This window comes from Mustela putorius, unplaced genomic scaffold, assembly GCF_011764305.1.
Source record: "Mustela putorius furo isolate JIRA1106 unplaced genomic scaffold, ASM1176430v1.1 tig00003898_pilon_pilon_pilon, whole genome shotgun sequence".
In the NCBI taxonomy this organism is placed as follows: domain Eukaryota; kingdom Metazoa; phylum Chordata; class Mammalia; order Carnivora; family Mustelidae; genus Mustela; species Mustela putorius.
The window spans coordinates 16,411,223-16,434,183 of record NW_025422047.1 but is presented as its reverse complement, the minus strand read 5'-3'; the positions used below and the strand labels follow the sequence as shown (position 1 = coordinate 16,434,183).

The 22,961-nt window shown below is 39.0% G+C and overlaps 2 protein-coding genes across 5 annotated transcripts in view; one reads left to right on the top strand and one right to left on the bottom strand.

The window, feature by feature from the left end:
* The window catches only part of USP50 (ubiquitin specific peptidase 50), a 35,392-nt gene extending 24,400 nt beyond the window's left edge, over positions 1–10,992 (top strand). For both annotated transcript variants that reach the window (XM_045067614.1, XM_004755447.3), the window contains exon 7: positions 10,686–10,992. In XM_045067614.1, the coding sequence (XP_044923549.1) occupies positions 10,686–10,877 (192 nt within the window). In that variant the 3' untranslated portion in view covers positions 10,878–10,992. The remainder of the gene's footprint in view (positions 1–10,685) is intronic.
* An 846-nt stretch (positions 10,993–11,838) lies between these two features.
* The window catches only part of USP8 (ubiquitin specific peptidase 8), a 72,923-nt gene continuing 61,800 nt past the window's right edge, over positions 11,839–22,961 (bottom strand). For 2 of the 3 annotated variants that reach the window (XM_004755446.3, XM_013057689.2), the window contains 9 exons: positions 22,868–22,954; positions 21,054–21,131; positions 20,377–20,639; positions 18,153–18,365; positions 17,488–17,698; positions 16,001–16,237; positions 15,000–15,142; positions 12,845–12,977; positions 11,839–12,671 (listed from right to left, as the gene is read on the bottom strand). In XM_004755446.3, coding sequence (XP_004755503.1) covers positions 12,486–12,671; positions 12,845–12,977; positions 15,000–15,142; positions 16,001–16,237; positions 17,488–17,698; positions 18,153–18,365; positions 20,377–20,639; positions 21,054–21,131; positions 22,868–22,954 — 1,551 coding nt within the window. In that variant the 3' untranslated portion in view covers positions 11,839–12,485. The remainder of the gene's footprint in view (positions 12,672–12,844; positions 12,978–14,999; positions 15,143–16,000; positions 16,238–17,487; positions 17,699–18,152; positions 18,366–20,376; positions 20,640–21,053; positions 21,132–22,867; positions 22,955–22,961) is intronic. The other variant, XM_013057688.2, reaches the window with a different exon arrangement.

Genomic DNA, 22,961 nt, shown 5'->3' with positions numbered 1-22,961 from the left:
TGGCAGACTTTGGGTTGTTTTTTGGGTGATTCATGCTGATATGGGTGTTATCCGTGAGATGAGCTCAACTTCAGGTCCTTCTACTCCACCATCTTCCCAGCCCTCTGGGCATTAGTTTTGTATCTTGCAACTTTACTGAATTCATTTATTCTGGTCACTTTTTGGTAGAGTCGTTAGGTTGTCTACGTATAGCTTCATGTCATCTGCGAATAATGACAGTGTAACTTCTTTACCAGTACAGATGCCCCTTTTTTCTTTTGGTTGTCTGCTTGCTATAGCTAGGGCTTCCAGTATTATGTCGAATAAAAGTGACAGTGGGCATCCTTGTCTTGTTCCTGATTTTAGAGGAAAAGTTCTGTTTTTCACCATTGAATATGGACCTGTCATATATGGCCTTTGTTATGTTGAGGTATGTTCCTTCTAAACCCACTATTGAGACTTTTAAAAATGAATGTTGTACTTTGTACTTTGTTGATGATGTTGTACTTTGTCAAATGCTTTTTCTGCATCTATGGAGGTGATCATATGATTTTTATGCTTTATTGATTTGTGAATATTAAACCATCCTTGCATTCCTTGCATCTCCAGGATAAATTCTACTTGATTGTGGTGAATGATTTTTTTTTTTTTTTTACAAAATGTTACAAATTTGAATGTCATTCTGAAGCAGGGGTCATGCTAATTCCTATCCTTCCAATTTTAGTATATGTGCTGTTGAAGTGAGCATAGTGAATTAGCCTTTAACATGTAGTTGATGCAGTTTAATATTTTGTAGGGTTTTTAAAAAAAATTTTTATTTATGAGAGAGCATGAGAGATAACAAGTAAGCACAATCATTGGGGGTGAGGTTTGGAGGAAGGGCAGAGGAAGAGGGAGCAGCAGACTCTCCAGTGAGCAAAGAGCCTGATGGGGGGCTTGATATCAGGCCCCTGGGATCATGACCTGAGCTGAAGACAGCCACCTAAGGACTGAGCCACCCAGGTGCTTTTATGGGGGGATTTTGCATCTATGTTCATCAGGGATATTGGCCTGTGGCATTTTTATGGTGTCTTAGTTCTGGTATCAGGATGATCCTGGCTTCACAGAATCAATAAATTTGGAAGCTTTCTTTTGTCTTCTATTTTTTGGAATAGTTTAAGAAGAATGGGTATTAATTTTTCTTTAAATGTTGGGCAGAATTCCCCTCTGAAGCCATCTGATCTGGAATTTTAATTGGTAGTTCTGTTCTTTTTCTTTTATTTTTTTCTTTCTTTCTTTCTTTTTTTTTTTTTAAGATTTTATTTATTCATTTGAAAGAGTGCACAGCACCAGCTGTGGGGAGAGGCAGAAGGAGAAGCAGACTCCCTGTTGAGTAGGGAGCCAGATCCCAGGCTTGATCCCAGGACCTGGAGATCATGACCTGAGTGAAGGCAGATGCTCAACTGACTAAGCCACCCAGGTACCCCTTTAGTAGTTTTTTAAATCCAATTCACTTTTGTTACTAGTGATTGGTCTCTTCAGGTTTTCTATTTCCTCCTGATTGAATTTTGGAAGATTATGTTTCTAGGAATTTATCCATTTCTTCTAGGTTTGTCTAATTTTTAGTGCATAATTTTTCATAAATTTTTAAAGATTTTTATTTATTTGACAGAGATCACAACTAGGCAGAGAGGCAGGCAGAGAGAAAGGAAGGGAAGCAGGCTCCCTGCTGAGCAGAGAGCCTGATGCGGGGCTCGATTCCAGGACCCTGGGATCATGGTGTGAGCTAAAAGCAGAGGCTTTAACCCACTGAGCCACCCAGGCGCCCTGTCCCTTTCCTATTTTTTTTTTTTTTTAATCTCTCTACCTCTAGAAGGAGAGGAGAAGGGAGTCAGGAAAATTGGAGGGGGAGAAGACTCCATAGGAGACTGTGGACTTTGAGAAACAAACTGAGGATTTTGGAGGCGGATGGGTTGGTTGGGTGAGAGCCTGGTGGTGGGTATTAAGGAGGGCACATATTGCATGGAGCACTGGGTGTGATGCATAAACAATGAATCTTGGAACACTGAAAAAATAAGATAGAGTTTAAAAAAATAAGATAGCAAATTCTATCATTTGCATTTTTTAACAAATCTTTTCCTACTACAAGTATTAAAATGCTGAACCTTTCAAAAAAAAATCTCTATACCTCTGTTTCTGCTCTGATCTTCATTACTTTTTCCTTCTACTAAACTTGGGCTTTATTTGTTATTTTTCTAGTTTCATTGGTGTGAGATTAGATTGTTGGAGATTTTTCTTGTCTTTGAGGCAGGCCTGTATTACTATAACTTCCCTCTTCGAGCTGCTTTTGCTGAATCCCAAAGATTTTGGACCATTTGTGTTTTCATGTATTTTTTTTAATAACTTCTTTGATTGCTTCATTGACCTCTTTGTTGTTTAGTATCATGTTTATTAGCCTCCCTGTTTTTTGTGGTTTTTTTTTTCAGGTTTTTTCTTATGATTAATTTCTATTTTCATACTGTTGTGGTCTGAAAAGATGAATGGTATGGTTTCAGTCTTCTTAAATTTACTGCCAATTTTTTGTGGCCTATCATCTGTTTCAGAGAATATTCTGTATGAACTCGAATGTGTATCCTGTTGTTTTGTATGCAATGTTTGTTTATATCTGTTATGTCTGCTGGTATAAGGTTTCATTCAAAGACATGGTTTCCATATTGATTTTTCTTCCTGGATGATCTACCCATTGATGTAAATAGGGTTTTAAGGTTCCCTACTATTATTGTATTAAGTTATCTCTTTATGTCTGTTGATATTTACTTTATATATTTAGGTACTCCAATGTTGGGTGCATAGATATGTACAATTGTTATGTTCTCTTGTTGAATCGATCACTTCCCTGTTACATAATGCCCTTGTGTCTTCTTAGTCTTTGTTGTAAAGTCTGTTTTATCTGTGCTACAAAGTATTGCTACTTTGCTTTTTTTCTTGGCACTTCCATTTGCTTGGTAAATGTTTTTCCATCTCTTCACTTTCAGTCTATAGGTGTACTGAGGTGTGAGAGGTCTCTTATAGGCAGCATGTAGATGGTTTGTGTTGTTGCTGTTTTTAATCAATTCCACCACCCTATGTATAGGCCATTTACATTTTATTACTGATAGGTATGCATATGTTTTCTGGTTGTTTTTGTAGTTTTGTTCTGGTCCTTTATTGTGATTGATTTTCGGGGTGTGTTATGTTTGGCTTTTTCACTCTCCAAATTTTGTGTTCTTAAAGCAGGATGTCTGTTTCCTTCCTTAGGTTAGGGAAGTTTTTAGCTATTATCTCTTCAAATAGTCTTTCTTTTCCTAAAAATAAAATCTTTAAGAAAAAAGAAATCTCTATATCCAACATGGTGTTTGAACCCCCATCCCTGAGATCAATGTTGCATGTTCTACTGACTGAGCCAGCCAGGTGCCCCTCCACCAATATGTTTTCTGTCCCCTTCTCTTCTTCTGGGATCCCTATAATGCAAAACTTCACTCGATGTTTTCCAAGACATACCTTAACCTATCCTCATTTTAAAGATTCTTTTGTTTAGCTTGCGTGCTTTCTATTACCTTGTCTTCAAGATTTTTGATATGTTCTTTTTCATCTGCTAATCTGCTGATTGCCTCTAGTATATTGCCTCTAGTATTCTTCAACTCTTTTAAGAGACTCATGCTCTACCGACTGAGCTAGCTGGGCACTGACAACTCTGTTGTGTGTGTGTGTGTGTGTGTGTGTGTGTGCGCGCGCGTGTGTGTGTGAGCGTGTATGCGTGTGTGTTTAGTATTTTCTATTTCTTGAAGTTCTCATGAAGTTCTACACTTCTCTCCAGCCCACTGATCATCTTTACAACCATTATTTTTGGTTCTTTTTCATTTTGCTTAGCTCTGTTTCATTTGGTTCTTTTCCTGTGATTTTTGTCTTGTTCTTTCTTTTGGAGCATATTCCTCTGTCTCCCCTTCTCTTGACTTTCTGTATTTGCTTGTATGGCTTGGGTGGAATGGCTGTTCTCCTAATCTCGAAGGAATGGTCTTGTGTTTGTTATCTGGTATGTTGACTTTGTGTGCTTGGGACTTATGCTGGCTGGTTGGATCTGTGGATGGTGTGGGCCAAGGGTTCTGGGGCTCTTGGTGTAGTGGGATCCATGGCAGGACAGCTAAAGCTAAAGTGAGTGACTGTTTGGTCCCTGGTTTCTCTATACAGTGGGTGCCCTGACAGGACAGCTGAGGCTGAAGTGGGTGCAAGCCAGGGTATGCTGAGGCTCAATGCATAGAAGGCACCTTAGCAGGGTAGCTGAGGTTAAGGTGGGTGTTGTCCAGGGTGTCCCAGATCTCTCTACACAGATGGTGCCTTGAAGGGTGACAGGAACAGATGCACTGTGGGCCAAGAGGCCCTGGAGCTTCTGCACAGCAGGCACCCCAGCAGGACTGCTAAAGCTGACGGTGCAAGACAGGGATCCTGTGGCCCTCCATGCAGTGGGGCCCCCTTTCAGGCCAGGCAAAGCTGAAGCAGTCCTGGAGCAGTCTGTGCGGGTGGTGCCTGGCAGGGCAGCAGGAGCTGAGATGCTGTGAAGGATGGGAGGTCCCTGGGTCTCTACACGGGGGCACCCTTGGAAGACAGCTCAAACAAAAGTGAGTGCAAGCACAGGGGCCAGGGCTGTACACACGAAGAGCAGCTTGGCAGGGTAACTGAAGCTGGAGTGTAAGCCTAGGGTGTTTCAGGAGTCTCCGCTAGAGTCGAGATGGGGTACAGGCCCAGAAGGTGCCCTGGCAGGCCAGTATAGTTAGAATGGGCATGGGCCAATTTGTGGTCTCTGGGACCTCCCCACACAGTGTGTCCTGGCAGGACAGCTCTGAAGCGGAAGCAGTTGCAGGCTGGGTTGTCTTAGGGCTCTTCCCACCAGTGGGAAAGGTCAGCTGAATGAGGTTCAAGCTAAGGTTTCCGAGTGTTCTGTGCAGGGTGTGTCTTGGCTGAGTGACCGGAGCTGAGGCTGGTGTGGGCAGGAGCCTTCCAGGGTGCCTGGTGCTGTGGGCCCTGGCAGGGTGGCTGGGACAGAGACAGGAGCCGGGTGCTCCCGGGGCACTCCCTGCAGGTCTGGAGTAGACGTCCATTGGCACGTTTCGCAGTGGTCTGCGTCCCAGGGGCCCTGATAAGCTGCCCGAAGCTGAAGTGGTGTGGGCCTGGAGTACCCCAGTGTGCTTTGCGCCTGGGTCACTTTGGCATAATGCTAGGGCTGTGGTAAGCACTGACCAGGGGGAGTCCCGGTATGTTCCGGCTGTGTCCCGGGTGGGACAGCTGGGGCTGGCTTGGGCTAGGCCAGGGGCAAAGTGGTTAGGGTGCCTGGACTAGGCACTGGTCTACGCTGTCAGGGTGGAAGGCAGCATAAATTGTGTCCAACAGGCCTCCCCCCCCTCCCCGAGAGTGTTCTAGCAGCTGGGACTCACTCTTGTATATGCTAGTTGCTCTCTTAAAAATGTTAGGTTTATTTTTTGTGCCCAAGGACAGAGGAATCTGTTCCCGGTCCCTCAGTATTCCTCTCCACAGACCCTTCATTCCTGGGCCCCCATTTCTCTTGTTGTTCCCTTTTGCTCTTCTCCTGTGGTGCAGAGGCTGTTAAGTTGGCCCTTGGGTCTTCAGGAGTTGCACTATAAATAGATGTAATTTGGTGTGTTCTGTGGAGAATGTGAAATCAGGGTCTTCCTACATCACCGTCTTGGATCAGATCTCCCCTGGCTGAATTTTTTTATGCTGGCCTTTTTTTTTTTTTTTAAAGATTTTATTTATTCATTTGACCAGAGAGATGCAGTGAGAGAGGGAACACAAGCAGGGGGAGTGGGAGAGGGAGAAGCAGGCTTCCAACTGAGCAGGGAGCCTGATGCGGGGCTCAATCCTGGGATCATGTACTGAGATCATGACCCTGGGATCATGTACTGAGCTGAAGGCAGATGCTTAAGGATAGAGCTCCCCAGGTGCCCCTTATGTTGGCTTTTAAGGGCAAGGACTCGGTTTCCGATTTCCTATTTCTGGCTCTCCTAGCATTAAGTCCCATTGATTATTTTGAAGCTCCCAAAGTAAATCCCCACTGGTTTTCAAAGCCAAATGTTAGGAACTCATTTTCCCAGGGCAGGTCCCCAGTGCTAAGGGTGCCCGGTGTGGGGTCTGATCCTCTCCCTTCTCTGTGCTCATGGTGTCCTCCTCTTCATGGTTAGTCCTGCCAGGGGTAGGCTGTCTCCATACCTCCTACCCTTTTTGATGTGTGGCCTTCCCTGTAGATAAACAGTGGAGGGTCTCTTCTTCCCATCTTCAGCTCATTTTCAGAGCTCGTGGCATAGATGGAGCGGGTATCTCATTGTGTCTGTGGGTCACGGTGAGCTTGGGATCCTCCCAATCCACCATCTTCTCTGACTCCATTTAATGTTGGCTTTATATACCCGGTTGCTCCTCTACTGGGTACATGGACATTGACAATTGTTAGGTCTTATTGATTTAATTTCTTATTAGGTAAAGTCCTTCCTTGTCTCTTATTATAGTCTTTGTTTCAAAATCCACTTTATCTGATACAGGTATTGCCACCCCAGCGTTTTTTGTTTCATTTACATGGACTCTCTTTCTCCATCCCTTCACTTTGTTTTTTTTTTTTTTTTTTAATTTTTAAGTAATCTCTACAGCCAACACGGGGCTCAAACCTAGCCCCGACACCAAGAGTCACACACCACCCTGACTGAGCCAGCCAGGGCCTCATTCTGTGTCTTCAGGTCTGAGGAGAGACTCTCCATGGGCCGCATAGAGACGGGGCTTGTTTTTCGCGCACTCAGTCCTGCTGTCCTTTGTCCAGCTCGTACAGTGCACTTACATTTGAAGTGCCGGTAGATGGGTACTTATTGCTAGTTTGTTCGTTGCTGGTTGTTTTTGTAGTTCCTCTCTATTCCTTTCTTCTTCTCTTGCCCTCTGACTTTATTCAGGGTTATGCTTGGACTCCTTTATTTTTTGTGTATTGTAAGTTTTTGGTCTGTGGTTAGCACAAGGTTCCTGTGTAACATCCTGCAACAGTATTAAGTTTGATGGTTAAGTTTGAACACATTCTAAAAGCACATTTTACTCCCTCCTCCAAGTTTTATGCAATATCCATGTCCTATTTTACCTCCTTTTTCATATTCCTTGAGCAACTTATGTAGAAATAATTTATACTACTTTGTGTTTTAATCTTTATACTAGCTTAATAAGTGATCCATTACCTTTCCTGTGTGTGTTTTTTTACCTGTGAAAACTTTTCCTTTCATGATTTTCTTCTAGTTTATGGCCTTTTCTTTTTCACTTAAATTTAAAGTCTCTAACCTTGCTTGTAAGGCCAGTTTAGTGGGGATGAACTCCTTTCACCTTTGTTTGGAGAAATTCTCTCTCTCAGGAACTTGCCTGGCATCTTAGTGCAGAGGCCACGCTCAGCTTCGGTCACGCGCCGGTGTTTAGTATGCGCTCTCCCAGGCACCCAGCTCCCGTCCAGTTCTGAGTGATGACCTTGCTGGGTAGAGTACCCTTCACTGCAGGTTTTTTCCTTTCAGCACTTTGAGGAGATCAGGACAATCCCTTCTGGCCTGTAAAGTTTCTGCAGAAATGTGTACTATCCTTTTTTTTTTGGTAGTTTTCAAGATTTTTCTTTGCTTTTGTTGTTCTGCAGTATTATTTTTATTTACCCTTAGTGTTCCTCGTATTTCCCAAATTTGAAGATTTATGACTTTTATTAATGGTTTCCAATCATTATTTTAATATGGTCTTGCTCCTGTAATACAGTTTTACTACTAGGCATACACGGAATCTTCTTATTCAATTTTCCATCACTACTGCGTTCAGGGTAATTTCCTTAGCTTCATTTTTATAGTTTATTCACGGTCTCTCCAGTTCTATGTACTATTTAATTTCTATACCAACTTTTTTAATACTGAATTTTGAAGTATTTTTCATTTCTGGAAGTTCTCTAGCTTTTTGTTAGCTTCCTTAAGTGTCTATCACTTTATTATTATTATTTTTTTAAAGATTTCATTCATTTATTTGACAGAGAGTGAGCAAAAGCAGGGAGAGCTACCGGCAGAGGGTAAGGGAGAAGCAGGCTCCCCGCTGAGCAGGGAGGCCGATGCGGGTCTCAATCCCAGGCTCATGACCTGAGCCAAAGGCAGATTAACCAACTGAGCCACCCAGGTGCCCCTGTCTATCACTTTAAACATGCTTTTTTGGTAGTCTGTTTGGTAAATCCATTATGTAGTCCTAGGGAGGGGGAGTTAATCATGCTCTTTATTGCCTTCTGACTCTTACTCACAGAGGGCTGTTTCCATGTGTGTTCTGGAATTCTGAACCGTGAGTGGAACATCACTGTGGTTTTCCTATGTGTGGATCTCGTACAGCCTGAATTAAAGCACACCTATCTGGAAATAGAATGTAATTCTCTCTTCTTTTGCCACATGCCACTCAAATAATTTTCAAAATAACGCCCAAAATAAATTCACAGGTTTCTGAGGCCATTGCAGGTAGCATAATTTTGAATCTCAAGTAAGTCTGTGCCCACAAATTCTAGGAATGACTGACTCTCTGCACCAAGAGCATAAGCTAAGACAAGTACAGTTTATCCTTTACTGAGGGTGAGTGTCCGTAAGAATCCTGGCTATGCGTGTGGCTCTCAGTCCAACGCCCCCGCTTGCAGAAACCTAAGACTTCACCTCCTGTGCATGTGTAACCTTTGAAATGCAGGCACCCTGCGTTCCAGAGACTAGGAATGGTCTTTACACCCAGGCAGTCATGGCATCAACCAAATATTTGGCTCTTTTATTTCCTGTTGTCGGCCCCTGGGGATTACTCTCACCATAAACTCTTTCAATACCAGTCATGGATTTCAAAGGGTGTTTACCAAGTTTATCCAACTTCCCTTAGTTTTGTAACTAAGGCTTTCACACTGTCTTCTGTAACTGCTGGAAATTCAAGTGTAGAAAGATGTTGTATCTTCGTTTGTCAAAAAATTTTTTGACATTAAGTTATCCAAACTGAATGTAACATCCAGCTGTGATCAGTTTGATCCATTCCAAAAAATACGTTGACTTCTGGATACTACATATCCACCAGATGTTTTTTTCTCAAATTATATCACACTCTTATGGGCACCATTTTATACATAAGGAAGCTGAAGCATATCAGCTTAAGGTCACAGGGCAAGGACCAGGACTAGAGCTTGGATCTTTTTTTTTTTTTTAAAGATTTTATTTATTTATTTGACAGAGAGAGATCACAAGTAGGCAGAGAGGCAGGAGAGAGAGAGGAGGAAGCAGGCTCCCTGCTGAGCAGAGAGCCCGATGTGGGACTCGAACCCAGGACCCTGGGATCATGACCTGAGCCGAGGGCAGCGGCTTAACCCACTGAGCCACCCAGGTGCCCCGAGCTTGGATCTTTTAAGTGTCAGCTTTGGGATATTTCTGTAACCTGTAATGTGAGAGGTAGGGAAGATGAAGGTCTAAGGGAACATTTTTAAGTACCTCCTACATGCTAGTTCTGTAATATCAAAGACACCTGCTGTGTAAGACATGTCTTACTACTCCATTTTCATAGGTGGGGAAATTAAAGCTCAGAAAGTTTAAGTAATTTCCTTAAGGTCACTATATAGTATTAGACCTGACTTTACAGTCAGAACGGACTATAAAGATCCATCTTCTGGGATGCCGGGGCGGCTCTGGTGGTTAAGCGTCTGCCTGCTTCTCCCTCTCCTTGCAGCAGCTGCCCCCTGCTTGTTCTCTCTCCCTCCCTCGGAGAAATAAAACCTTAAAAAAAAAAATCCATCTTTTCCCCTCTATACCAGGGGTCAGTAAACTTACTCTGTAAAAGGCCAGATAGTAAATATTTTAGGCTTCATGGGCCACATGGTCTCACAACTACACAGCTTTACTATTGTAGTGTGAAAGCAGCCACTGAGAAACATAAAATGAATGAGGATGGCTGTGTTCCCATAAAACTTTATTTACTGAAATTTGAGTTTTATATAATTTTCATGTCACAAAATATTTTTTCAAACAAATATTTTTTCAACAAACTATGAAATGCATTCTTAACTCGGGCCACGTGACAACAGGCCACATTTGGCCCATGGGCAACTGGTCTGTTACCCCTGCTCTTCACCCTCCACCTTCTGTGAAGTGGGGCTCTGTGGTGTCTGTTTCACACATTCCTTTACGGGGTGAATGACATGGGGAAGGGAATGGAACAGGTTCTTCTTCGGACGTTCCATGACGGGGGTGGGGGGGTGTTGCTGCCCAAGTTCCTCGTTGTTTAACTGTTTTTTTTTCATGTTTCTCCTTAGCCTATCTTCAAAATTAAACTGTAAGCTCACTTAGGAAAGAGCTCGCTCTTCTTATTTTACAATTTCCTTTAGTCTTTAACAGTCTATGTATAGTAGGTGCTCAGTATTCAATGATAAATATTCGATGCTGCCAAACACTATTGTATTTCATTCACAGACTCTTTACATAGTCAATGGGCCCAATTTATAAGCAGTTCAATGAATGAAAAGTAACATAGCAGTCAGGCCATATGTAGGATTTAACAATATCACCACTACCTTTTAATTTAGTGTAAGGGACAATTATGAAGAATATTTTTGGCCCTACTGTTTTGTTTCAGTAGAGTTATTTGCATGTGAATATTAAGTCTGACATTACTTCTTCCCCTAGAACCACTTCGGTGACCTGGATGGTGGCCATTATACTGCTTTCTGCAAGAACTCAGTGACCCAGGCCTGGTATAGCTTTGATGACACACGAGTCAGTGAGATTCCAGATACTTCAGTTCAAACTGCTACAGCCTATCTACTGTTCTACAGCTGCCAGCCCTTTTCTATACCTATAACAAAATGCAAAAGCTAGGAAAAAGGGTATTTCCTGGAAACTGCAAAACAAGCGATCAGAAACTGGTACTTAAGTTTTGCTTTGTCATTAAACTCTTGCAACTTACTTGCATCACTGGCATTTTTAAGTCTTTCTGGTATATTATGTGCCCTTTTACATAATAACGCTCTACGACAGACAGGTCTGGGCTTACTGAAAGAGGCAGCATGAAAATGATGAAATGCTACTCAATGGGGGCCTTCAAAGCACTGCAAATTATGTATAGATTTCAGGTTTCAGAATTCAATGTTTATTAAGGTGAAATTTTTTATCAGAGTATCTCAATTATATATATCCAACAAATTATTTTCCAAAGAGACTTCATGGCGCTAAACCAAAGTAAGTTCAAGTGGCTCTGTGACCTTAAGAAATTAATCAGACAACTTAGTCAAGAACTCTAATCAGTCTCTTAGACCAACTGCAGAACATGAAAGGCTGCCAACCTCACAATTCAAAACCCATCCTTTCATCCTTTCCCGGACAGTCCACCAATAGTGACATCTTTCAGAAGCACCTTTTACAATCTTATTTTTATATGGAGAGTTTTTATTTCATCTATAGCAACTGAGTCCATGAGGTAAATCATAAATTCTCTTTGAATACATCATTTTGTAAAGATGTGGTTCTTAATGTAGTTCACTTTGCAGTCGTGCCTGACTCCTGACTTTCTATTTTAACTCTGACTTCCAACTCTGAGAATCCCAAGTGCTATATGCAGTTTTGGATCAAGTTGAAGGCAGAGTAAAGTCAGGTCCTAATGCAACAGTATAAGTGAACTAAATATTCAGTCAATATAGTAGGATCAAGTGTGTGTGTGTGTGTGTGTGTCTAAAATGGTTTGCTAATATAAAATTAAAGACAGAACACTTACAGGGTTTTAAATTATTTTTCTCATTAAGATTTTAATGTAGGTGTAAATGAAAATTCTCATTTTAAAAAATTAAAGAAAAGTTTCCATTTATTTTTTTAGAATAAAGATTTAGTGCACAAATACAGCCCAAAGCCAACAAAAAAATAGCTTTGCCCTGTCATTTCCCTAAGAAAGCACTGCAGTTACTCAGAATAGGCCAAAAGAAAAACAAACGATCCTCTGAGTTCTAGGCTTCACAAAAAAACCACATATTATATTATGTACATTGATTTGATGTGCAAGTGTGCAATAAATATATACACATACATTCCTATCTGCTTTACATCATTCTAGAGTATTCATAGATCAAGCTGGGATTTAGAAATGTGAAAAGGCCATAACAGTGAAAAGGAAAATAAAGATATAATGGTTTTTAGAATAGAATGCTATAGAATAATAATGCTTAGCTAGTTAAGTACTTTAACTTTGGAGCAAACTATAAAGGTTTTGAAATAAATGGTACCTGTAAGGAGTGCTTACTGCGATACTTGTTAAATATTATTAGTCAGTTTTTCGATAATAGCACTGACCTAAAATATATGGTGATAGTAACACAGCCCTCACTGTCCTAGAATTCCTCTATAGGGCCAGCTACAGCTATCCAGTATCTTTGTAAGTATGTCAAGAGTGGTGTTGCGCAGCTTCTTAAAAGACAACTAGCTTAAACCTACTTCTCTTTATGTGGCTACATCAGTTGCTCGTGGTCCCAATGAAGTATAAAAGAGGATATAAGCTGCCGAAGACTTCACCGAAGAAACCGAGATATCGGAAACTTCGTGATCATCGAATTTAAACCACCGCTGTCTTGCTGCATTTTTACAATAGGCGGTGTAGTGACCTCCATCCAGCCCACCGTAGTGATTCTGTGCCAAAAGAGGTTGAAAATCAGTTTGAGTTATTCAGAATATGTTGATAATTTCAATTTAAAGCTTTGTTCTTAAAAAAAGCTTTGTTCTTTTTCTATGAAGTAAGGAACCACTTGTACTTCTTCTTTGTAAGCAAAATATGAAAATATTAAGTTCGACAAGATACTTACTGAGACAGAAAACAAATTATATTTCTTCAAATTGTTCTTTGGACCAATAACATACTGTGACAAGTCAAGATTTTCTAATGGGAAGTCCACAGAGGTCTGTAGTTTTTGTTTCCACCTGCCATCATAGGAAAAACTGCAGAGCAAAACATGACAGCAATTATACCAACAGACCAAAAATCTCAGAAGGACTCTTAATTCATTAACATTCTAGATTTTTAGCCAGGACCATAAACCATTTCAAACACGTTCGGAATTTCAGTAGTGGAAAGACCTGTAAAGACGTGTGGCTTCATTTCTACTTTACAAACGAGAACACTGAGGCATACAGATATGAAATAAGTCAAACAGCTAAGGGGAGTAAAGACAGAGTCCTACTCCTACCTTGGTCCCTAAGCCTTTGGGTCTACAAAGGCAACAAGCTATGATGTCCCAAGTTTATAATGCCAGTCACTACACAAATACAAAAGAGAGACTGAAGAGAGCAACTCTCATTTAAGATGGTACTACTGGGCACACTGGAGCTGGAAACTGCAAACACGCAGACTACACAGGACTCCCCACCTCCTCCTCAAAAGTTGGTGTGACACTGCTTTGTTTTACAAAAGACTTGGATTAGAACCTCTTTTTGCTAACCAAAAGAAATCTAAAGAGGCTTGCTGCCTTTAAGAAAAAAGGTGAAAAGCTCAGCAGCATGTGTTTTGCAATAAGCTAGTGGGGGCAGCAGGTGCCCGGCCAAGCAGCGAGAGTGGCCCCACAAGCTCCTGCCCAGAATATTCGGCATCATGCCGCAGCTCTGAACTGTTGGCATCTGTGTTGTATCTTGACTTACTCTGTGCATCTGTTTGCAAGATATGTCCTACGAAAAGCCCAAGAGAAGGTTATTTTTGGGGTCTGGAAATGTTCAAAGACTTTCCATATAAATTAATGGTTAACTGCTTCTTTGCTTTTTGCCATTTTGGCTTACGAAAGATTTCACAGGAATACGCTTTCGGCATAGCAGGGGCAAACTGTAATGGCATTCCACTGTCCTGACATACTCAAAACGCCAAAATACTGGTATGTTATAATATTACATATAATAATATATATTATAATATTAATAATGAGTTAATTTTCAAACTGAATTCTGAACCATTTATATTTTTAGATATTCTGCAAAGAATATGCATCATTAAAAATTTTAAGAAAACAAACGTATAATCATTTAAAGAATGTTTCTCTATACCTCTACAATCCTCAAGAGAAAAACTGATGTAACAAGCTTTTGTTAGAAAATTTACATGAGGAATTTGAACACATCAATGCTGAAATGGTATCTGCCAAAGAATCTTCAGTAATACAAAATGAAACAAATAATAATAGAAATGCTTTCTTTGAAACAAATTACAGCTCTCGATAAAAAGATGAAACTTAACAGTTTTTGAAAATAATGACTCGTAGTTATCACTCCATGGATAGACTATATATAAAGACAAAAAAATAAATCAAAAGACTGAGACATGTTTTATAACTCTCTGCTCTTCATCCTTCTAGTACAGGGTCAGGTTTTTCTCACAGGCTGGAAAAATCTGGACAAAAAGGTCTGCACCCAACAACAGCATCTTTAACATCTTTAAGACTACATTTTAAAAAATCCTGTATTTAAAGGGCACCTAGGTTAAGTGCCTGACTCTTCATTTCAACTCAGGGTCATGAGGTTGAGCCCCACCTTGGCTCCATGCTGATGGGGGAGTCTAAGACTCTCAAGCTTCTCAAGACTTTTCCTCTGCAGGTGCATGCTCACTCTAAAATAAATCTTTGAAACAGTCTGTATTTCATTTTCAGCACATGATTAAATCTTTTTTAGTTTAGTGTTTGATAAATTTTATTGGCTATTTTTATTTGATTTATAAATGTAAAATTCCACATTTGAAATACAGTAATTTCAATTACTAAAAATTGAAATAAAAAAAACTGAAATTACATGAAAGAGTTATGTTAACATTTTGCACTGTTATTGCAAACACTAAGGAACAAGAGTCTCCTAATTTCTGCCTTATTTCCCTAACGAGATAATTTTCCTTTCTAATGCATCCTCAGCAGGCAGTACAACAAAATTACTTGAAGGATTTAGAATTCCTTCATCTAATATTATAGAAAAATTTATTTCCTTTACCGTTTCAGATGCACTAAAAGCACAGGTGGCAGTTTCCAGATTTCTATCTTTTTTAAAGAATCCCGTCGAGTTCTGCAATGACTGCAGTAAAACCGATTGTTATCTGTGAGCTTCTCTTCTTTGGAAAATAATCTAAGGCAATCCTGGAGGCAAAAACAAGTAGTAGTTACTCATTAATTCATTTCTTCACTGTATCACTCGGTATCTACTCAAGAAATTACTCTGCGGGCAGGACGGATCCAAGAGTGAACAAAGTAAACAGTCCCCTCATAAAGGTTAGGACCTAGTGGGGAACCCCGAGGGAAGAGCCGAAAGTAAGGAGAGTGCAGTGCGTAGTGAGTGCTGCCTGTGGTGAGGGAAGCAGTCCTGGGTATCCGCCCTCTACCTGATGCCTCAGGAAGTATGGCTGGATTCTTCTCGACATTCTCGAGAAAGCAAACACAAACGTATCAACAAGCTAGCTAAATTACGCTAGTGTGAGGAAAAAAGCTATTTATTTGATCTCCAGATAGAACAAATTCTTATAAAAGTGAGCCTAAATTAGATCAATATACAATTTTCAAACTTCTTCAAAGTGTAAAGTTTAAAAACCATCAATTCTGAAAGTATTTAATAGGAAAATACCTTTTAAAAAGGAGAACTTAAAAAAAAAATCTTTTAAGTTTTTCTAATCAGACATAATTAAATTTTTTTTTTAAAGATTTTATTTATTTATTTGACAGAGATCATGAGTAGGCAGAGAGGCAGGCAGAGAGAGAGAGAGGAGGAAGCAGGCTCCCTGCTGAGCAGAGAGCCCGATGCGGGACTCGATCCCAGGACCCTGAGATCATGACCTGAGCCGAAGGCAGTGGCTTAACCCACTGAGCCACCCAGGCACCCCTAAAATTTTTTACCTATAAAACGTTTATGTAAAAAGTAAAGAGCAGAAATTGCTGAATAAAGTATATGTTTGTATGCATATAAAGAGCATTTATTCAACAATCATTTCCCCTCAAGCTTACCTGTAATGTACATTTACTTGTAGAAGCTAAGGGTAGAGACAAATACATGAAGGCCTCAAATGTCCTAGACTTTTTGTGACAGGTGAGGCACTGTACCGTGGATTTAAACTGGCCCTGAAAAAGTGCAACAATAATAGATTCATTGAGCTGCTTGTGTTTCTGCCAAGCATGCTCTGCAGCTTTAAAGTCATCAAGATGATCATTATTTTCTTCTTTATGTCTCTTCCGATTATCAGCCTGGAAATAAGATTAATATTAAAATTTATATTACTATCTCAAAGTCAACATTTAAATACAAAATTGAAAGACTATATGGCATATACTTTGCAGATTTAAATACTTCTGCCTCCTTTCATGAAGAAGTTCTAATCTCATTAAGTACTACAAAAAATTCTAGCTAAAACCCCTCCCTGTAGCCCTACTTTATCAGTAGGGTATGACTTATTTTAATTTATTAAATATTGTACATATTTATTTGAGTGTGTGTGAAAGAGAGGGAGAGAGAATGTGAAGCAGACTCTGCACTGAGCACAGAGCCCATTGTGGGGCTCGATGCCACAACCATGAAATCATGACCTGAGTCGAAACCAAGAGTCGAATGCTTAACCAGCTAAGTCATTCAGGCGCCTCACAGGACTTATTTTATAAAACAAATTAAGAAAATTTATTTTATTAAGGAATGGGGATTAAGGAGTGCACTTGTCATGTTGAGCACTGGGTCATGTATGGAAGTGCTGAATCACTATACTGTATACCTGAAACTAATATTAACTGGAATTAAAATAAAAAATTTAAATAAAAATGTATTTTTTTTTTTTTTATGTTGAAAATTTTACTTTTGAAGAGATGATATCCTAGATAGAATTTCTGTTGTCCTAAGGTCATGGACGAATACACACACATACTTTATATATATTCATATATACATGTACACAAAATATTTATTTACATGTACATGTATGAGCATATATATCTATATAGATATGTGTGCATATATATATGTTCAGTGGTAATAGTGATCCCAAAGGTATTTGAGAGATATATGCCTCAGTAACTTTTCATGTGAGTCCTCTGGTTATATGAGGTAATTCTTATTTTAAGAAAGAAGGATAAAAATATCAAATACAAAAAATATAGAAAAATACAATAATAAAGACATTCAGGTGGTCTACAGCTAATCTTTTATAAAATTTGTGTTTATGATTTACTTTCACATACATGTGGTCACAGTTATCTCCTTTTTAATATTTTTAATTTCTCACAATACAGCCTACCATTTTAATAAGCAAATGTAAATTATATATTTCTTTTAAAATATTAGACCTATCAGATATATTTGTTTTATAGTTCCCTGCCTTAGTACAAAGTTGCGAGATTTGAATAAACTAGCACTGAACAATTCCCAACTACAATTTTGAATTGCTATAAAAATTAGTGTTGAGCAACCCTAAAGAGTCTTTACAACTTAGAAAAATCAGATTTCTTACTTTATTTAGATCTTCATGGAGACCATCCATCAGGAACAGAAGCAGTTCTTGTGAATCTTGCTGGCTATATCCTGCAAACTGGTCATTGATCTTCCCAATGGTGATTTTAAAGTCTTTTGGACTGATATACCTGTACTGTCCGGTCCACAGGGCTTTCATAATTATGCCAAATTCTTCAGCCACTTCACCTTTATGCCCCAACAAATTTGACCTTTGCAAATAAAGTTAAAAAAATAAATTAAAAAAAAAGGTTTTTTTGTTTTTTTTTAAGTTAAGGTACAGTGGGTTCCTGAGGTCAATATTAAATTCTTCACATACTGTAACCTAACCCTATTTATTTATTCAGAGGTTTATTACCAAATACTCATCTGAATCTTACTTTGATTATACCCTGCCACAACTTGCTGCTTTTGGGCTGTGAACCCTGCCCTATCTCTTCCTCCTCCTCAAAAGACTTCAGTTTATGACAGAGGTTCTGCCTTTATGCACTGCTCCTCTCTTGTCTGTCCTTTACCAATCAGAGGAGGCTTTTCTCACATTTTTCTTAAGAATAAAGATGTTTTTTCCCCTTTCCTAATTTAACTTCTCTGAAGCTGGTTAGTAAGGAAGTGTTACTTAGATCACCCTTTTAATACTACATTGCAACAAGTAGGAGATTTCTTTACCTGTTAATATCATCCTGGTAACAGTTTCGGTTGAAATAATCAGCCAAATGTGGAGCATTACATAGGCACTGCAGTATCGAGTTCATATAACAAGTATTTCCTAAATTACGAAGTCCAGTGAGAGCTGGTCCAGATCCTCCAAACACAGGATTGAGGTTCCGAATCTGAGAAGCAGAAAGCCTTGTGATCTCAGCTTTAGGATAGCATGTTGGCCTGAGGAAAGAATGTACATTATGTCTTCAATTGCACTGCATCTAAAATTAAGGTTCATACTACAAATGGTAGCCAACAAGTCATAAGGTACTAGGTTTTACAACACATTTATTATCTAGGTAACACTGGTTATATTCTGTGATCTTCCCAAGAAACAAGTACCTTTAACCTCTTATGTGCGTCAATGGTTCTTACACCCTGAGACAGATTTCCCTGGCTTCTCATGAACACGTAGCGTCTTCTGGTAGAGAGGGCTCTTTCGAATTCCTTTAAATAATCCTAGGAAGTTTAGCATTACCGAATGTTGAACTCAACCAGAATGCCAAACAAAGACTAAAAAGTTTATTACTGTAGAATAGCTATCAAGAGACAGTGATTATTTGGGTACCATTATCTGAAACATAAACGTGTGCTGACAATGTGGTAGCCACTGGCCACAGAGAGCTATTTAAATTTAAAGTGAAATTAAAAATTCAGCTCCTCAGTTACACCTGCTATAATTCTAAACAACCACTACCATACTGAACAACACTGGACTAGAGAATGTCTTGAAGACTTTTGTTATGTAGTGTATTGGACTTATATGCAGAGCTTCTAGAACTGCTACAGCATTAAGAAAAATCTTATTTTTTTATTACTGATTTTAAGCATACTTTCAATCCTGAAATATTAAGAACAGATTAAACCATGTTTCAATCGGCTTTTCTTTACATGTGTTTTATGCTTAAGCTTCATGCTTTACATGAATGCTCAAGTATGCATGCATGTACCCCTCTGTTGCATACATATAAAAATACATAAATACTGCATGTGTGATTGTTTTCAAAAACTTAAAATCCTCAAGTTAACAAACTTTAATGAGAATGATGATTCATGGGTGCCTGCGTGGCTCAGTGGGTTAAAGCCTCTGCCTTCAGCTCAGGTCATGATCCCAGGGTTCTGGGATCAAGTCCTGCATCTGGCTCTCTGCTCAGTGGGGAGCCTGCTTCCTCCTCTCTCTGTCTGGTTCTCTGCCTACTTGTGATCTCTGTCATATAAATAAATAAAAATCTTTAAAAAATAAAAGAATGATGATTCAATAAAGAATTAAATCTTACCATTTTTTTAAAAAAAGACTTTATTTAATTGACAGAGACGGCAAGAGAGGCAACACAAGCAGGGGAAGTGGCAGAAGGAAAGCAGGCTTCCCACTGAGCAAGGAGCCCAAAGATGTGCGGGGCTCCATCCCAGACCCTGGGATAATGAAGGCAAATGCTTAACGACTGAGCCACCCAGGAACCCCTCTTACCAGTTTTAATAGTGAGTCCTAATATAAACCCATTTATTTGTACTTCCATCTATCCATTTCCCCTAAAAGTAAGCATTAGAAGTGATAGGCAGATTTGACAATTATAGTCTCATAATGCTATCAAATCATAAGCCAGGAGCATTGGAGAGATCACACCAGGAATACATCTAAATGAGATGTTGGTTTGGGAAAATTAATTGAACCTACCGATCAATCACTCACTACTTGTGAACAGCAGAAATGCAATGAAGAAAAAGGGAACAGAGTAAGGATGAGCAGCTGACACACACAATACCTGTTATTCAAATACTATTTAAGTTTGCTTCCACAGTACAGGTGAAGTTAAAAAAAAAGTTTGGAATTTGAGAGCTGCAACAAGACAAACTCAAAAATTCCTCTTTAGAGGAATTTAGGGACCGGGAGATTTATGAAAAACTTCTAGGTAGTCTATACCATGCTGCCTTAAAATATAATAATGTATTTTCTTTTATATCCACAATAATACTTACTATGATAATCTTCCCTGATATATTTAGGTTAGCATTTGAGATAAAAACCAAGGAATGTAATCCTCTCATTTTTCCCCTCTATGCTAAATAACAATGGCCACTATAGCCATCCTCAGAAATTTCTGACTCCCTGCTATTAATAAACTGGTATGTTTAGAGAAGAAGTTTTCAATATAGCAGATTATTCTAGTTCTAAGAGTTAGGACAAACTTACTTGTTTTCCCGATTAACTGCTGGAGTTACTGTTGGCTTCCTCTTCTCTTCCTCTTGAATGGCCTGGGTTATGTCTGGGGAGGAGTAGGAGCGCTTCAGTTTGGACGGTTCCCTGTCCCGCTCAGCAGGAATCTGTGGCTTGGCTTTATGAGTTGGAGGGGTGGAAGGAGGTGCAGATGAAGGAGCCATTTCCGGCGGATACATATGAACAGTGTTGGTGGGTGAATGATAATAACGAAAAGTTCCAGTGATTGGGTCAAGAAACTTAAATGGAAAAGAGAGAAAAACAAAAAACAGGTCAAAGAACAATGATCATTACAAACAAAAAAAGTCACTCAAAAGTACTCCAATGCTAAACTTACATTTGGATTAAAATAATTTGATAAAATGGTAATAATTACTTCTATAATAGAACTTCCAAAGAACTTTAGGTATTAAATAAACTGTTTCTAAATGACAAATGCCAGATCTGCTCTCATATATTGTAGCCAGCAGCTCAGATTGGATATACTGAGAAATATAAACATGCTGTAATTAGGGAAATGAGCTATATCTTCCATCATGAAGAAACAGAACTGACTCTGCATTAGAGAGGATATAGAATAAACAACAAAAAAAGCTTTTTAAATAAGAACACATGACCATGTTATTTATTTATGTGCTAATTTTTAGTTTTACCTTGGCCCAGCCTGAAGGCAGTCCTGGTACGATCCTTCCCATTTCTTCACTTCGTGCTCTTGTCAAAGGCTCTCGAGCCTAGTTTAAAAAAAGATAAATAAATTTAAAAAATAGTAAATTGTCCCATATACAAACTTAAGCTACCTTAAGTTGTAACATTTAAGCCTTGTGTTGGCTGCCCTTAATATATATATTTTTTAATTTTAAAAGATTTTATTTATTTACTAGACAGAGATCACAAGTAGGCAGAGAGGCAGGCTCCCCGCTGAGCAGAGAGCCCAACCTGGGGCTTGATCCCAAGACCCTGCGATCATGACTTGAGCCAAAGGCAGCGGCTTTAACCCACTGAGCCACCCAGGCGCCCCCCCCTTAATATTTTTAAAATCAAGTTTAAAAATGAGGAACTAACTACATGTGGTTTCAAATTCCAAATATTGCTCGCAAAAGGAAGAGAAATGTGTGTATGCACAAGCCCATAATGATGGTGGTTTTTAAAGTTTCCTTAAAAAAACACAAACACAAAGACAATTTCACTGCTAGCTATCAACCCAAAAGAAATGAAAACATATATCCAAACAAAGATTTGTATGCAAATGTTCACAGCAGCATTATTTATAAAAACCCAAAAGCAGCAGAAGCAATCCAAATATCCATTAACTGGTGAATGAATAAAATGTGAGATATCCACATAAGGGAATACTATTCATCAAATACAAAGTAATAAACTGTACACATTATAACTGGATGAATCTCAAAAAATTATACTAGCTAAAGACAAATGCAAAAGACACCACACACACACACACACACACAATTTAAATGATACGCCCAGAAGTCACCTATCTATGGAGACAGAGTAGATCATGGTTGTCTGTGGCTTTAGGACAAAAGGAATTTCAAATGTTCTAAACCCGGGTTAATACTTGTTTTGTAATTTAAACTGCAATCACTGAACCGTAAACTAAAAATGGGTGGATTTTATGGTATGCAAGTTATACCTCAATAAAACTCAAATAAAAACAAAGGCAAAAATATATAAGACCTAAGTATTTTTAAAATTGTGATGAACACATAGAACAAAATTTGTCATCTTAACCATTTTTAAGTGTATAGGTTAGAGGTATTAAGCATCATTTGCAGTGCTGTGCAACCAATTTCAAGAACTCTCTTCGTCTTGCAAAATGGAAACTCTGCACCCAATTAAACAACTCTGCACTTCCTCCATCCACCTGGCAACCACTGTATATAAATGGAATCATACAGTATTTGTCTATTTGTGACTGGCTAATTTCACTTGCAAAATGTCCTGAAGATTCATCTATGTTGTAGCATGTGTCAGAATTTCCTTCATTTATAAAAGGCTGAATAATACACCACTGTATGTAAATACCACATTTATTTATATATTCATCTGTGGACAGATATTTGGGATGCTTCCATCTTTGGCTATCAGGCTATTGTGAATAATACTTCTATGAACACAGGTGTGTAAATATTTCTTCCAGACCCTGCTTTCAATTCTTTTGGGTATATAACTAGAAGTAGAATTGGTGGATCACGTAGTGAGGTCTAGGTATTTTCTAATTTCTTAAAATGAGAATACACTATTGTACTTTAAACAGGAAGATAAACATCTACTCCTCTTAGCATATAAATGGCTCAATCATGTAAAAAAACAAACAAAAACACAGTTATGGAAGATAAATCTGCTTTTCCTCAGAAAGCAGACCTTAAGATGGAGGATGACAACATGGTAAAGACAACCACATGGTTATAACCCATAGGTTCCCCGCACTCAACAAACTACCACTTACTTTATTTCTTTCAGTGTCTTCTGTATTCTCTCTAAAAGTTCCAGTTTTCAGAATTCCACTTTCTGGTTGCCCTTTAATCTTAGCAGGCTGTAAA